Source organism: Rousettus aegyptiacus, unplaced genomic scaffold (assembly GCF_014176215.1).
Source record: "Rousettus aegyptiacus isolate mRouAeg1 unplaced genomic scaffold, mRouAeg1.p scaffold_m13_p_10, whole genome shotgun sequence".
Taxonomy (NCBI): Eukaryota; Metazoa; Chordata; class Mammalia; order Chiroptera; family Pteropodidae; genus Rousettus; species Rousettus aegyptiacus.
The window spans coordinates 63,450,150-63,467,843 of NW_023416285.1; the positions used below are offsets into that span (position 1 = coordinate 63,450,150).

The 17,694-nt window shown below is 35.1% G+C and overlaps 1 protein-coding gene across 1 annotated transcript in view; it reads left to right on the forward strand.

The window, feature by feature from the left end:
- The first annotated feature begins 356 nt into the window (after positions 1-356).
- The window catches only part of LOC107509634, a 70,150-nt gene continuing 52,812 nt past the window's right edge, over positions 357-17,694 (forward strand). Inside the window, exons 1-8 of the mRNA XM_016142310.2 lie at positions 357-495; positions 1,488-1,628; positions 2,437-2,495; positions 9,097-9,167; positions 11,821-11,962; positions 12,466-12,525; positions 13,853-13,882; positions 17,314-17,361. Coding sequence (XP_015997796.2) covers positions 357-495; positions 1,488-1,628; positions 2,437-2,495; positions 9,097-9,167; positions 11,821-11,962; positions 12,466-12,525; positions 13,853-13,882; positions 17,314-17,361 — 690 coding nt within the window. The remainder of the gene's footprint in view (positions 496-1,487; positions 1,629-2,436; positions 2,496-9,096; positions 9,168-11,820; positions 11,963-12,465; positions 12,526-13,852; positions 13,883-17,313; positions 17,362-17,694) is intronic.

The window sequence follows — 17,694 nt, forward strand, 5'->3', positions numbered from 1 at the left end:
GCTAAAGGATCTGCTTCATTGCAGGTGATGAGACTAACAAAATTCAAGAAAGGCCTATAACAGACATAGAGAAACATCTAATGACCTCGATTGAAAGCCAGACACAGCATCTGAAGATCACGGCCAATGCAAAAAGTTCAATTGCCAATATTGAATGAATAGCTGGACCTGGCTGGGTGGTTTAAACAATTCAAGACTTGCTATTCATTACATAATGTGAAAGTGAGTGGTGAGTGTGTGAGTGCTCATGTGAAGGTAGCTGAAGAATTTTTAGAAACTCTAGATAAGTCGATTGTGGGGGAAAAATTATTGCCAGAGCAAATATTCAATATGGATGAAGCCTCCTTATTTTGGAGATGGCTGAAAGGATTTACATGATCCATAAGGAGGAGGCCCAGTCAATGCCGGGTTTCAAGACTTTAAAGGACAGGGTAATTGTCTTGCTTGGAGCCAATGTTGCAGGCCACAGATTGAAACTCTTCATGATCTGGAATAGTGAGAACTAAAGGGCCTTCAAGCATATCAGTAAATACATAATGCCAGTGTAGTATAGGAACAATAAGAAGTCATGGATGACCCACCTCTTCTTCCGAGGTGTCCTCCTAAATTTCTGTGCCAGCGAATTGGAGAAATACTGTTTGGAGAATAACATAACTTTTAAGATTTTGTTTATTGTTGACAATGTTCTTGGATATCTTTTATCAGTGATCTTCATCCTAATATCAAAGTGGCATTTCTTGCTTCAAACACCACCTCTTTGATCCAACCAATAGATCAAGGAGTTATAACATTTTATAAGCCCTACTACCTGAGAAGATCTTTATCTGGGCTACTGCTGCAACTGAGGAAGACACTGAGAAAACACTGATAGAATTCTGGAAAGATGACAACATCTCTGATTGCATCAGGAATCTTGTGTGGGTTTGGGGCAATAACACTAAAGAGTATATGAATGACGTCTGGAAGAAGACACTGATGAGGTTCATCTGGAAGAAGATACTTATGACTTCAAAGGATTTGCCAGTGATGAGGAAGTTGAAAAAATTAACGAGGCTATGGTTAAGATGGCAAACAATTTTGACCTGGGTGTAGATAAGGATAAAATTGAGGAGCTCTTAGAGCTGGTGGCTGAGGAATAGACTAATGAGAAATTATTGGGACTTGAACAGGAACACATAGCCAAAGAAGAGACAAGAGAAAAAGAACCTGCAGGAGAATAAAAAGAATAGGAATCCCCAAGAAAATTTGGAGTTAAGGGTTGGTTTAGCAGAAGCAAGTGCAGACCTCAATAAGCTCCTTAAAAAGTTGGAAAACATGGACCCAACATTGAAAGGTTTTCATTAATAGAGAATGTTCATGATGCATTATTTGTTTTCAAGTAAATCTATGGTGAAAACAAACAAACAAACAAATCAAGCAAATCATCATAGGCATATCTTTGAAAAGAGTGACATATCCTCAAGAAGAACCTTAAGCAGGTTTTTCAGGAGGTATTCCAGAAGAAGGCATTGTTATTATAGGAGATAACAGCTCTATGCATGTTATTGCCCCTGACGACCTTCCAGTGGGACAGGACGTGGACATGGAAGACAGTGATAGTGATGCTCCTGACCCCTCTGCAGACCTAGGTTAATGTGTGTGTGTGTCTCAGTTTTTAACAAAAATATTTTAAATAGTAAAAATTTACAATGAAATTTTAAAAATACAAAAAAGCTTATAGAATAAACTTATAGAATAAGGTTATAAAGAAAATATTTTTGTACAGCTGAAAAATGTATTTGTGTTTTAAGCTAAGTGTTATTACAAAAGAGTCAAGAAGTTTAAAGCCTACTTAGAAAGCCTATAAAGTAAAAAAAGTTACAGTGAACTTAGGTTAGTTTATTAATGAATAAAGAAAAATATTTCAAAATAAATTTAGTGTAGCCTAAATGTACAGTGTTTACAAAGTCTAAAACAGTGTACAGTGATGTCTTAAGCCTTCACATTCACTCACCACTCACTCACTGATTCACCCAGAGCAACTTCCAGTCCTGCAAGTTCCATTTATGGCAAGTGCTCTGTACAAGTGTATCATTTAAAAAAATCTTTCATACCATAATTTTACTGTACCTTTTCTGTTTAGATACACAAATATCTATGATTGTGTTACACTTGACTGCAGTATTCAGTACAGTGACATGCTCTACAGGTTTGTAGCCTAAGAGCAATAGGCTATATCACACAGCCTAGGTGTGTAGTAGGCTGTACCACTGAGTTTTGTGTAAGTGTGCTCTAGGATGTTTGCACAATGACAAAATCACCTAACAACACATTTCTCACAGTGAAGGGCTTAGTAGAAGTATCCCCATTGTTAAGTGACTAATGACTATATATGTAAATATTTACTTTTAGAAGAAACACTATACAATTAACATGTGAGTATAACTTTTTTTTTAGGTGCTCCAATATTACCTCAAGGATTAAAGCCTGAACAAGAACTACAGTTGTGGAATGAGGTACAGAATTATCATAATATGAATTAATGGAAACTTTACCCTTCTTTGAAATTATCATGGTGAAATGAAATAGTATAATTAAGCTTTTGTACAACTGTGATTTTCCTAGAATCCCGATATCATATAATTCAGAATTGTAATTTTTTTAAATGAAAGGAAAGATGAAAGAAAAGTAAGATGGTAAAAATAAGTCCTCAAAATAGAGTAATTACAATAAATGTAAGTGTGCTAAAATATACCACTTACAAGACAGAGATACTCAGATTGAATTTTAAAAAGATATTTCAAATATATTATCTAGAACAGTCACACTTAAAACAGAAAACAAAAAAAGTCTAAGCATAAAAGGATAGAAATGATGTACCAAGCAGATATGAATGTCAAGAAAATTGAAGTAGCAGTCTTCATATCTTCTAAAGTAGAATTCAAACATGGATGGACTTTGAGATAATCATGCTCAGCAAAATAAGCCAGACGGAAAAAGTTGAAAAACACATGATATCACTTGTATGTGGTATATAAACCTAAAAGCAGCAAACAAAAAGAGACTCATGGACATGGATGATAAACTAGTAGCTACCAGAGGATAGAGGGGAGGTAGGAGGTAGATGGGGTAAAAGGGATCAAATATGTGGTGACAGAAGGGAATCTAACTATGGGCTGTGAACACACAATGCGAAATATATATTCCTTACTGTTGAATTGTACACCTGAGACTTAACTGGATTTTGTTAACCAATGTCACCAACATAACAACAAAAAAATTCAAATATACAAACTATCATAACAAAGAGGGGTCTTATATGCTAATAAAACAACAACAAGCAAACAGATACAACCATCATTAATACATGTTAACAAAACAAACTTAAAACTTTTAACAGTTGACAGATCTTCAGGGAAAAATAGGTAAATGAACAGTTGGTAGTTGGAGACTTTAATACATCTCTCTCTGAACTGATAGTTAAACAGATAACACATTAGTAGATATATCAAAGATCTAACCATACAATTAATAAACTTGAACTATTAAAAATATTTTTTAAAGCCTACACTTAATAGTATACATATTCTTTTTGAGTATAATTGGAACACTGAAAAAAAAAAAAGACCATGAGTTAGAACAAAACAAAAGTTTCCGTAAGTTAGAAAGGATCCATTGAAAGTGTTTTTCAATCATAATGCAATAAAATTAGAAATTAATAATGAAAATATAACTTGAATATCTCATCTATTTGGAAAATAAATAGCATTTCGGTAAATAACCTTGCGCTAAAAATGAAATTACAAAATACTTAGAACTCAGTGACATAAAAACATTAAAAGTCAATATTGTAGACTAGAGCTAAAATAGTAGCTAAAGAGAAATTTTAGCTTCATGTATATTTATCAGAACAGGAGAAAATTGGAAAACAAGCTAAGCTTTCACCTAAAAAAATCTGAGAAAAAAGAACAACAGGGAAAATCAAAGAAACCAGAAAGAAGTAAATAATAAAAACAGGGGCAGATATAAATTTTATAAAGAGAAAAAAGAACAAATCAATAATTTAACAAAAACAAATGTTTGTTTTTTCAAATGTTAATAGGCACCAATTTTGAATTTCAGAAGGAAGATAAAGATAAATGAGATATAGACTGAAAAAAGGGGTAGACCACCAAGAAAAACAGAGATTTTAAAATGTTTTTTAAAAGTATTATGGACAATCGACTGGCAATGGTTGCACAACTCTATAAACAGCAGTAAAAACCATTGAATTGTACACTTTAAATGGTTGAATTATGTGGTATGTGAATTATATCTCAGTAAAGCTGTAACCAAAAACAAATTCTATGGACAGGTATATGGTTAAAATATTGAAAAGTTAGATGCAATGAATAAATTCCTAGAAAAATATCTGATGCTCAAAAGGTGCATAACACAATAAGCACTGAATAAAATTTCTTTCCTTTTTTTCCCCTGCAAGGCCTCCAGTACTATGTTACACAGTAAATGCATCTGAAGCTTCTCCACGAAGTATAAATTTGTTCTAGAATTCTGTTATATAACCTTTACCCAGTTAAGGATGTTCTCTTCTTTTTTCCTGCCTTCCTAAGAGTTTTGTTAATCCTAAATCAAATTTGAACTTAAACAGTTTATCTGAATCAATATTGAGATGAACAATATGCCTTTTCTCCTTTGATCTATAATCATGATGGATTACATTAACAAATTTCTTGCTCTTACAGTATTAGAGCTTAGATGAGAATTGAGAAGATTTTGGGATATAATACCAATATACAAGAATCAGTAACATTTCTTTTCATTAGGAAAAAGTAACAAAAAATAAAATTAAAAATATATTATTCACGATGGCAATGAAAACTATAAATATTTAGGAATTGACCTAACCAGAAAACACAATTACTTTATAGAGAAAAAAAATAAATTTTAATAAAGGAAATAGAATACGATATGACTATATGGAGAGACATTCTTTGCTCTTTGATGAAACAATTGATTTAATGTAATAAAAATATAAATTATCCCCATATTAATCAATGTAAATTCCATTACAATTAATGTAATTCCAGTCATAATTTTATTTAGTTATTTTTTTTGTCAGAAACTTCATAAATATAAACTAAAATTGATATGGAAAAATATAGGTCTACAAATAGCTAAGGAACTTTACCTACCAGGTATCAAGAAGTACTATAAAACCGTAGTAATGAAAAACATAATGGCTCAAGAACAAATGAATCAGTAGAACAGAGACTAGAGCTTGGAGAGTTTGGCAGACACTTGTCAGTACCCAGTCATATCCCTTTGGCCTTCACCATTCCAGAGCACTCCAAACTTATTGTTTCGAATTGCATACCCTGAGACTCTGCCTGCTTAACCTGTGTTCAGGATAAATTAGAATGTCTGGGAATAAATGCCCCCTCTGAGAGCAGTCCTCAATTGGTAATCTAAGGGAGTTAGCATATAAATACCTTTGCCGCCTCTGCCCTCCGGAAAACTTTGAGTTCTACATTGGCTCCCAGAGTCCTTCAGACAAATTGACCCCAGTTACACTGTGGTAACCTACTTGATAACATTCCCTTTATTGGTTTCCTTTACTTCCCTGTTTTACTTCTCTACTCTTTTGCTAGTGCTTTTTGGGCCATCTCCCAAAGAAATCTACTTATATCCACATCCTTATTGCAAGGTCTGTTTCTGGGGAGACCCAATAAAATAGACATGCTCATACACACAAACTTATTTTACAATAAAAGTAACATTAAAATTCAGTGGGGAAAGGATAGATTGTTTAGCTAATGAAATTTGGGAAACTGGCTTGCTGTATGGAGAAAAATAAAACAACATCCTATACAAAGGTGGGCTCCAGATAGATTAAAGATAAGTATAAAAGGTGTGATTATAGAATTAATAGAAAATATTTTCTATTAGGAAAATATCTTTAGTAGGAGCAGGGAAAGACTTCTCAAATAAAACTTCAAATATAAATCATAAGACCAAAAACATGATGAATTGAATTACATTAAAAGTAAATATTTGTATTGAGAAAAAACTGCATGGAAAAAGGTAACAGCCTTTGAAAGAAGATATTAACAATGTCTAAAACGAATAAGGGATTAATTTTAGAACACCTAAGAAATGCTATCAAATCAATTAGATAAAGATAGGAATCCAAAGTAAAAATAGTCAAAGGATAGAACAATTTAAAAGATGAAACCTAAAAGTCCAATAAGCAACAAGCATCTAAAGAGATGCTCGAACTAAGTAATAATGAAATAAAAATTAAGCAAAGTGTCACTTTCCACCCATTAGACTGGCAAAAAATTGAAATCTAAATAATGGCAAGTGTTAGCAAGGGTGTGGGGTGTATGAACCCTCATGCTTTGTTGGTGAGTGTCAACTGTGGAGCCATCTGAAAAGCAATCTAGATATTCCCATGGTCTAGCATTCCCTCTCCTGGTTTTATTGCCCGAAGATATTGTCCTACAGCTGCATAAGTGGAGGACAGATCTAGGAGGTAATGAAAGGAATCGCAGGAAACACAGTTGTACATGACTGGGGAGTGGGGAGGCAACATGTGGTGGGTGCACATTATAGAGTACACTAGAGCAGTTAGCAGCAGCAAAGTAGATGCACCCAGTAATATGGATAGATCTCAAAGTACAGTGTCAATTGAAAAAGGTAGGAAAATACTATACATGCACACCAAATAACAGAACAGAGTTTACAAGAACCTAAGCAAATGGGATCCACATCAAACACATGAGAAGAGTTGCCTTTGGGATGATGGACTAGGAGTAGTAAATGAAAACATAAAAAGAAGAAATAAAGCGAGCCCAGTAATGATAGTGAACTATGAACTGAGGACAATACCCTTTCTACCTAAGCCACCCCTGACAAAATACATAAGGGAGATGACAAAATAGATGGTAAGTGCCAAGTCCTAACCAGTCTTTGATAGCGTAGAATTTCATAAAGCCTGTTATAAGGGCCTTTGCTTGGCTATATCAAGATACATACTAGAAATATATAACCAAGATGAATAATTTAGATAACATATTAATATATAATACAGAAACATGTATTTTAGCTTGAAATCATCTATATTTCTGTGGAAAATCTTTGATGAAAAAATATTTTAGATGATAATGCTAGAAAAAAATCAGAGAAGCACTATAATTTTTTTTAGAGAAAAAATATTTAAAGAAGTTAAGATGTTAAGAACGCTAGAAACACATAGAGAATCAATGGACAGGAAAGATGAACAAGCATCATCTATAAAAAACAAAAATGCCAGTTACATCTTAATACATTTTCAAACAGATTCATCAATGGACTCTACAGAGTTCTCAAAAGCAATTAGTGGTACTTAAAACCATTAGGACCAGAAGCTGAGTAAAATGAACAAATGCTTACCCAAATGGAAAGTAGGTGAGCATTGTTGCTGGGCCTTTTAAAAGGAAAGAGAACAAAAACTGAAAAGCTCTGTAATTATCTACTAATTTGACTAATTGGTGTTTTTTTCTATTCTGATGCATTTATTCAAACAATGTTGATGCACTGATTAGTTAACCTGGAGTTTCAAAGATTTTCTATTCTTAGACATGGCTACCTCACACGGATGGGCAACCTGGCTGTGGGCAGACAGCTTTCTCCTTGAGCAAGTAATATTTTCAGATACCTAAGCACCACAGAAATTTGGGGAGGACCCACTTCCTCCTATGCTACTAAATCACACTAAATAACATTTGGAGGTGATATGTTAGGTATTGGTCACAATTCTTTTGGCTTTCCCCTTGCAATTATCGTCTCTTTTATTTTTGTCCAGATGTTCATTTAATTTAATTAAATAAGATTTATCGAACATTTATTCTGGGCAAGTTAGATATGGCGTAGACCCTGCCCTCAAGAAGTTTTTCAGTGTGTGTGTGTGTGTGTGTGTGTGTGTCTTTGTAGTCATGATTCTGGGTTCATATAACATGGGAGAGGGAGCAGGTGTGTGAGGACAGGGACAAGTGGAATAAAACAATTCCCCAGATACTTGACAAGTTCTGTGAAGATAAAGAGAGAGACATAAGCTATACCTTTCCATAATATTGGACACCTTTGTTATTCTTTCAATTAAAAAGTCATATATTTTAGGAAATGGTCAACTTGGAAGCAATAAGGAGCTTGAGAACTTATGAATGAAGAATATGATAATTCCCCCTGTTTGGTAGGAGAATGGAAATTAAATTAAACTTATCAACAAAGAAGTCCGGGACTAGAAAAGGGGCCCTGAGATGTTATGCCATAAACAGGACTCAACCTAAATGATCCAAGACAGACAAGAATCAGTGCTGTTTCTTTCCCAGTCCCATTTTAAAAGGCCACCAAAGACATAACACCATAAACAACTCCAGACATCCAGCATAATGCTTAACTTCTCAGCACAGTTTTTTAAATGATTTACAGAAAGTTTTTAAATTACAGTTTAAAGTCTTTCAAGTTTCCTCTTTGGGATAAAGGCTGAGAACAGCTGGTTGCCAATTGCAGTTCATTAAACCTTCAGTGGTTCAGCTGGTTGCCAATTGCAGTTCATTAAACCTTCAGTGGTTCCTTGGTTGCACACTAGTAGATTGCCCATGTTTTGTAGGAGTTTTTATTATATGCTATTTATCATGCAATTTTAATTTAGCACTATGCTATTATCATTTAATTTAGATTATGTAGTTAGATTTACATGTAATAAGGAACCCCATGAGAACAGGATGTGCCTTAATTTCTAGGGTATATTTTTTTGTCACCACTCCCATTCATCAGGCTGAAGAATACCCAAAGTTTTTTCCCTCAATGTTTAAAGCATCTTTATACTCTCTAATGATCTCTATCAACTTTTCTTGGAGACATATATCACCTTTGGCTGGGCACGAATTTGGGGGAAATCCTAATTTTAGGACTTTCTTAGAAAGTTTAAGAGGCTCCTCAACCCCAAATACAGGGTCTTAAACTGTCCCGGAACTTTGATTAATGTTACATAGGTAACCTGACTTTGTAAAATCTGCTTTCTATTTTCTGCTATTCTCTGTCTGTCTCTCTAACTGGCATTTTTGTTTTCTATAGATAGATGCTGCTTGTTCATCTTTCCTGTCCATTGGTTCTCAGCCTCAGGTAATTCCAGTTGGAGGTGTTTGGTAATGATGTAGGCTTTATGTAGTGCTGAATATTCCATTTTCTCCTTTAATAATTTATGGACTTATTAAAACATGTCGACATATTAGAAATTATTACATCATTTACACTGCAGGTAAAAATCAGTGCTATGAGCTCATGTTGTAAAGTGCTAGGACTCTCATCTCTAAGTAAAATAGATTTGTAGATAATATACACATATTTTGGAAATGTAAATGCTAATTTCAAAATAAAATTCTGTGTTAGATTAAAAATAATGTATCTATTGCTGTATTTGGGGGCTAATATCCTGTCCCCTAATTGAGTTTGAAACCCATGGAAGGAGAAACTTAAGGAATCAAACTTACAGAGATCAAAGTATCATTGTAACCGAAAAGTTGATTTGTGATTGTAGACTTAGATCTGATGCCAAGTGTGTTTTCTAAAACTACCTTCAAAATTAAACTGAGATAGATGGTGACTCAGGGTCTCCTGCCAGAATCTGGTTTTCTGCCATAGGACAGAAACCAGACAATAAAAGAGTTGGTCTCCCTAAGGTCTCCCTAAGGGAAAAGGGCTAAAAGGAGCATCTCTCAGGTAACTCTCGGATAACTCTCACTCCTCTTACCATAGGAAAAAGTTAAGAAGGGGTTGGGGAAAGAGGAGTATTAGTCTAGCTCCTGTGCATGGAAACACGAGGTGTGGGAAATAAGTGTGTCCTCTTTATACCACTGGATACTGCTGCTTCTGTCTGTCTGCAGCTCTATATCTGAGCACAGGTATAACGGAGTTAGCATAGTGTCTTGACTTTCATTGTCTGGAGTTTCTTAATCAATATCACTTGCCTTCCAGATGAGAAAGAGGGCTTGGCAGAGGTCCTCCAGACTCCTTCCAGAATGTCAGCCTGGCTTGTGTGTAGACAGCCTTATGTAGTGCCATAGTTCTCTGCCTCAGCCCATTCCTTGGTTTTCAGAGGATTACTTATAGGAAGTTAAAGGCACTGGATGGCAAAACAAGAGTAGGATCGTAACAGGTGACCTGTTTATGAACAATATTTCAAATTACTTGAGAAGCACTGATGGATATAACATGTGATGGGTATTAATAAAGCTTTTATACTGTATATAAAATTCAGGAACACCCTCAGAATCACTTTTATTTCTGCAGTATTAAACAGATAACTTTTAAAGTACTCACCTAAGCACCATCAAGGTAAACTAACCTTTTATTGGATTTGGATGCTGTGCACATTTTGAAAAGCTGATAAATTCACTATGGAATCTTTTACATTAACTGGTACTATTTTTTAAAATAATTAATTTTCAAATTAACTATTATTTTATAATTTATATGGTTATCTGAACAGAGCTTCAAAACATTTTACCAAATAGAAAATTAAGGATCTTTAAGATCCATACATAAAACAATAAAATATTAAAATTTTAGTAGAGAAGAATCCTTAAAGATTAGTTGTAGATCATTAAATAATGGCTTCATATAAAGAGTTGCTGGAGAAAATGCAATTTGTTTTGAAATTTTTTCAGTCAAACAATTTTATTGCCAAGCCTTATCCAGCTTAGAATCTGTTTTCTAAGGAAGCACTCATACATCTGAATTTATTCCTAAGACACATCATTGACAAATGATGTCACTAGATATTCTTGCTATTGTTTTATATTTTACAGCATTTCTGGATGGGCTATTAAAAGAAATTTCAAAAGTTTATTTTCAGATTTTTATGGAATGACCTGTGTCTCCATCCTGAAAAGAAAAGTGAGAAAGAATGTGTCAGTGTTCACACTCTGATTTTTCTCTCATCCAACTCCCAATACCAATACAACACAGGAATACCTAAAGTTCAGAAAACCTAGTTCCCAGGCCACTCTACCAACTACTAGCTATGTGTGGTATTGGGCAAGTGATAGAGTCTTAGAACCTCACTTCCTTTGTATGTGAGAATAACAATTCCTGTCCTGTATACCTCATAGCTGTGTTTTAAGGAAAGAATATGAATTATGTATGTGAAAGTGTTTTGTAATTTATTGACACATTATATAAATATGTCACTTAATATTATTAATAAATATCCCAACAATCTGCATGACAGGCAAACAAAAGAAAGAGAACAAAGCAGACCTCTGATGTTAGGAAGGATGCTAAGAAAAGCTGTTTGATGATTCCAACTGTATCCCTAACTACGACCAACCATATTAAACATACACTGTTGTTCAAAGGTAGAGAATATTGGTGGTCCCTAACAATCCTTTCGACAAGCCTTCTAAATTAAGTGTAATTACAGCTGTAAATCAAGCTTTACAGGTTACACATTTTTTAATGGTACCATTATTAGCTAATTGCTATGTACCTGGCACTGTGCTAACAGCTTTACCTACATTTAATCCTTCCAAGAACCCTCTAGAGTGATGTTGTCATCCCTGATTTATGGCTGAAGAAACTGAAATTTAGAGAGGTTAGGTAACCAGCCCAAGGTAACACAGCTACTAAAGAGTAGAAATGAAATTTGCACTGCTATAGAATTGCAGACCTCACGGCCTATGTTTTTAACCACTAATAATATCACCCCGCCATGGTTCCGGATCCTCACTATTTCCAATGTACATTTATTAAGTAATCAATTGTTTGTGGTACTACTGTGCTAAATTCTGTGCAAAGCAGGTTTCGCCCCTACTTGTCCATTTGTGCTGCTCCTCACCACACCCAGCTGGCTGGTAACCACAAGGAGCCCTGCCCTACTTCTGTGTTCAGATGCTTTGAAAAACCTGATCTTGAGGTGTGCAGTCAGCAGCCTGGAAGGGTGGTAACTCAGATTAGGTGCACTGTGTATGGCTTCTTCCCCTCCGACTTCCATTGTTTGGGAGCAATTGTAGGATTTTCAAATTAGGCAATAATGAGTAATATTCAGTGAGGCTCATTGCTTTGGCATGTGGTTCAGACTTCACTGCAAACTGGGAAGAATAATCCCTCTTTTGACACTGCCCTAATTACTCTGTCATAGAATTTCATGAAATCTTAGCAAGTACTGAGAGCTATGTATCTGGATCACAGTGGAAGCTTAATCAGTGCATATACACAGTACATAACATTATTTTTCCTGATTGGAAGGAAGGTTTTACTTTTAGGAGCCAAGTTTTTGTCATGAGAGGAGCCAAGGGATTCCAACAGAATTTCAGTGGGCCACAAGAAGGATTCTATTCTGGGTAGTTGGAATATCCTTGTGTTCCTAACATTCTGTAGCTATATCTTTTCTGCAAATGTTGTTAAAACAGAAACCTAGCCTGTGTATCTTCTCATTCCCATCAGGTAACCAATGCATTGGAGGAGCTTTGTTTGATGATCATGGGGACTCTCCCAAAGTCCCAGGTAAGGTTGAAATTGTGTTGCATTTATAGGCAGAAAATTGCTCAGCAATATCTTGGAATTCCTCCTGGAAGAAAATATACCCAACTTAGGAACTGAGCTAAGATGAGCTAGGAGAAGAGAAGTTGATTTGGGATAAGAAACAAATACTTCAGTTTCTCTGATGTCAGAATTTAAGGTCAATCATGTATTGGAAAGTTATATGTCCCCCTCAAGTAAAAGATATGTTCTACTTCTGAAGAGAGAAATGGGTCATTTTGCTTTTTTTTCTCCCTGACTCATACTACAATTGGAGAAAAGATGCAACTTTCTTTGCTAGAGAGAAGGAATTAAGAATCTAGGGGGGGGGGGGGAAACTGTATTATCAATGTCAGTTTAACAATTATGTTTTTATGGTGCTGTCTTGGTTTCTTATTAAAATTATTTGATTCTTCTGGGAGAACTTTTTGTCCTAAAGTGAGGATAAGTAGGACCTTGAAAAATAGGATAATGGCTATACCTGGTTTTATATTCTGTATCTTATACAGATACAGTTATTTTAAAACTGTCTTATTAAGGATAAGACCTTCAGCTTTACAATTATATTTTTTCATTATCAATTCTAATTTAACCTATGATCATTGGTACATTCTGATTTCCATGCCTTTCACATACAGTAATTCAAAGAAACCTTGATTTTTTTGAAACCATAAATGTTTTCTGAAAGTGTTTTAAACTGTTTTTATTCCAGTATTTTTAACGGTGATATTTCCTAAAATGCTTAGTTGACTTTTTTCCTAATTACAATAAAAGAAATGACAATGCTGTTTTTCCGTGAATTTTCTTTAATATTTAAAGCAAATCAGAACAAAAAGAATAATGAAAAGAAATGATATGATTCATTAAAAAAAATATTTTTGGAGGAAAAGAGGAATATAGAAAAGTTCATGAAAGGAAGCAAAAATAGCTCAATCTTATTATTTAGTGATAAAAATTACAAATATTTTGATGTGGTTCCTTCTAGTCTATTTCTCTGAATATAATATAGGTGATTGGATCATAATTTCCCATTCTACTACTAATGAACATTTAGAATGTTTCCAATGTTTTATGAATAACGTTGTAGTAAAGATCTTTGTTCATATTTCTATTTATAAATAGTCTGCAATTGCTCATTTTTAGAGCAATATATGCTTAACCAATTTCGGTCTTATATTTTATATGTAACATGTGTAATATGCTTTTTAAATTATGACATATTCTATTACAAATTTTATACCATATATTATACATAATATATAATTTTATGTTATATATAATATAGTGATATTTGTATATCTTTTTTCAACAGAAAACAAATGAAAAAGATAATACCAAAAGGGTAAGATAATTTCTATAAATATATACATTAAGAAATGATAGCCGCTTATGTGAAACTCTCAGATACAAAGGGTTGTCTGTATTTACTGAAAAGTCTGCTTATGAGTGGACCTGTATAGTTCAAACCCGTGCTGTTCAAGGGTCAACTATATTGTAAGACAAGTCAAATTATTTGAAATAAGATTGGAACTAGTACCTATGCTGGCACCTATTAGCATTTGTATCATTTTAGGCAAGTCGCTAAGATTGCTCAGTCTGTGTGATGGAAAGTGGGCCATTGGAAAAGCAATCCTGTTGATCTTACAATCACAATACATCTGCTATCTGACCTTGTTTCAACAATCCACTAAACCACCAAAGTCACTAAACCACCAAAGTCCAAGCCACCAGAATCTCTGGACTAAATTGCATCCTGCTTAGAGGAGGTTGTCAAGAGGATGTGACTGCCAGTTGACCTGATCTGGATCTGGACAATTAGATGTTGCTCTCCTCCTCCCCTGTCCTTGGAATGTATGTTCTGCCCACCATTCCTATAGCTAGAACTATATCAAGAATGTGGCCTTGAGAGAATAACATGTTGCTGAGACCATATGGACTGAATACATGGCTGAACACAGTTCGGGCTTCTATATAAGCTTTTAAGATTCTGGCAGGTGGATGAAAAGATCTCATCTTGCAGCTATCCAAACAAGTCTTATAAAGAACTGAGTTTCAAGGCAAACTGCTATCCTGAAATCTGGAAGAGAGACGCAGCCAGATTGGCTTACTTGGAACAGAAGCTTCGAACACTTAAATAAATTTCTAGACCAGGCTTCAGGCAAATAAAAAACAAGAGTGATGTCAGAAACATGGCAGAGTGAGAGCTGTCCCTAGATCTTTCCCCTTGAAACAACAATAAGCTCAACATCTGAAACTCAACAAAAAACACCTAACTTGCACATCAGCATGTCTGAGTGTGGGATCTGCACATAAGAGCTACCACAGAAAAAGTACATGTTGGAGAACCTTGAACTGAAACTGAAAACCACTGTGAGGAGGCAAAAAAAAAAAAAAAAAAAAAAATGGCGTAATTGATAGAGGCTTTGTTCATCCCTCTGGTGACCAAATCAAAGTTGTGATGAAAACAAGGAGAGGAGCAAGGAGCAAGGAAAAATTGCCTGGGATCTAGATGAACAAACCAAACAACTAGGGAGAAATCCAAGAAAACACAGCAGAAGGTAGGACAGGGCGAGGACACGGGGTTGTCCAGTCTGGAGCGACTGAGATGGAGGCTGCAGTAGCAGCAGCGGCAGATGCCTCTTAAAGGGGGTGTGTCCATTAGCAGATTTTCATGGTGATGGACCTGCTTGCTCTGAGCACTGGTGCCAATATGGATGTATGCAGAGGGCACCAGGGACTTAGAGGGAGATATTGCCAGAGTGAAGGCCCAGGGAAGACTTGATCTATACAGAACTGCTGGCAGTATCCATTGTTCTCTGTTGGGCCCTCCCCCATAGCAGTGCACAAACACAGTGCTGCCATAGCCAAGACTTCATCAAACTAGATGATAGAGGTCTCTCTGCCCAGAGTATTCCCTGAAACCTCGCCTCCTCCAACTCGTGGCCATACCCAAGCCACATCCAGGTATATCCTCAGCGGGTCAGGTGCTTGTTGCTGAGCAGTGCCTAGACTCACACTGGAGGCAGCTGGCCTCAGTTTCTGGTGTGGCCTTTTGAGGCAACTATAGGCACAGCATCTGTGGATCGCTTCCTGAATCTTAACAGGTGGCCTCAGAGGGGAGAGGCTTGGGCTAAATTTGGCCTGCAGCTGAACCCATCTCAGGACTGTGCCACTGGACACCTACTTCACAAATCCACACTAATAAGACCAGGAGACTTAGGAGCTTTGCTTAGAACATAGAGACAGACATGAAGAGGCAGCCAAAATAGGAAGACCAACGAGTAGAAACCATATGAGAGAACAGAACAGAGATCTAATGGAGTCAAGTAATCTAACAGATGCAGAGTCCAAAACACTGATTATAAAGATGTTCAATGAACTTTTGGGAAGTGTAGATGATTCAGTGAGAACTTCAGCAAAGAGATAAAAAACATAAAATGGAAATGGAAGTTATAAAAGGGAACCAGTCTGAAATGAAGAACACATTATTCCGAGATGAGAAGTATATTAAATGGAATAAACAAAGGAATAAACAAAGTGAATAAAGAAAAGGATCAAATGCCCTTTCTAGAGGATAAGAAAGCCAAGAACGCACAATCAGAATGGCAAGAGATAAGATGCCAAGACTATAAAAATAATTTAAGAAGCATATGACACTATTAAGTGTCCAAGTATCTCTCTGATCAGTGTACCTGAAGAAAATCAAGATGTTGAACAGCTGTTTGAAGAAACAATAATGGACAATTTCCCTAACTTGATGAAGGAAATGGACATAAAACCCCAGGAAGCTCAGAGAAAACCAGGAACCCAAAGAGGCCCACATAAAGACACATCATAATGAAAATGCCAAAGGTTAAATACGAAGAAAGAATACTAAAAGCGGCAGGAGAAAAACAGAAAATTACTTATAAGGGAACATCCATAAGACTGGCAGCTGATTTTTCAAAAGAAGCTATGCAGGATAGAAGGTCTTAGCACAAAATATTTGATGTGATGAAGACCCAGGATCTACAACCAAGAATACTTTATCCAGCAAAGCTATCATTTAGAGTTGAAGGACAGATAAAGAGCTTCCCAGATAAAAATAAGTTAAAGGAATTTATCACCACCAAGCCAATATTATAGGAAATGTTGAAGGGACTGCTTTAAGAAGAAAAAGATGTGTATCAAAAAAAGGAATAAAAAATGGTAACAACTATATTCCTATCAATGAGTACCTTAAATGGAAAAGAATTAAATGCTCCAACCAAAAGATAGAGTGGCTGAAAGGACAAGGAAACAAAACCCCTACATATGAAAAGGAAGGAGATGGAAAGATAATTGCTTTGATGGACCTAGAAGGTATTTAAGTCAGAGAAAGATAAAAACCATATGATTTCACTTATATCTGGAATCTAAGAAATAAAAAGAACAAACTAATCAAAAACAGACTTACAAATATAGTGAACAATTTGGTGACAGACAGAGGGGAGGGGAGTTTGGGGGACTGGGAGAATTGGGTGAAGGGTTAAAGAAGTACAAAATAGTAGCTGAGGGATGGTCATGGGGATGGGGAGCACGGCACAGGGAATGCAGTTAGCATTAATATGTTGGCTAGATGGAGGGTCAGGGGAGGGAGTGAGCAATTGGAGGTATCATTTTACGAACTGTATAGATGTCTAATCAATGTACTTTATACTTGAAACTAATCAAAATAAATTTTAAAAATAAATAAATAAATAAAGAATACTACTAATTGTCTATACTAAGGGTCACTACTTTTTTTTTTGACAGTTCTTATTTCATTATTCGAAGACACGGAAGTTGGGCAATTCAAATGTGGTAAGTTCTAGAATTACTTCTTATTAATAATCACTAGTATTTTTTTTTTAAAAAAAACTTGTGTTTGCAGTTTATCATAGAGCTAGATAAAAATTCATGTTTTTACTTTAAAAGTTTATATATGCATGAACAAGTAGAATTACTATTTATTATACATTTAATTTATTTTATATCTCAATAACCACATATATATTAAATTCATTCATTCAACAATTATTTATTGAGTATCTGCTATGTGGCAGTTACAATTCTAGGTACCATAAATATAGCAGTAAATAGAATAGAAAACTAAAAAATCCATTCTGCTGTCATGTAATTTACATTCTAGAAGCA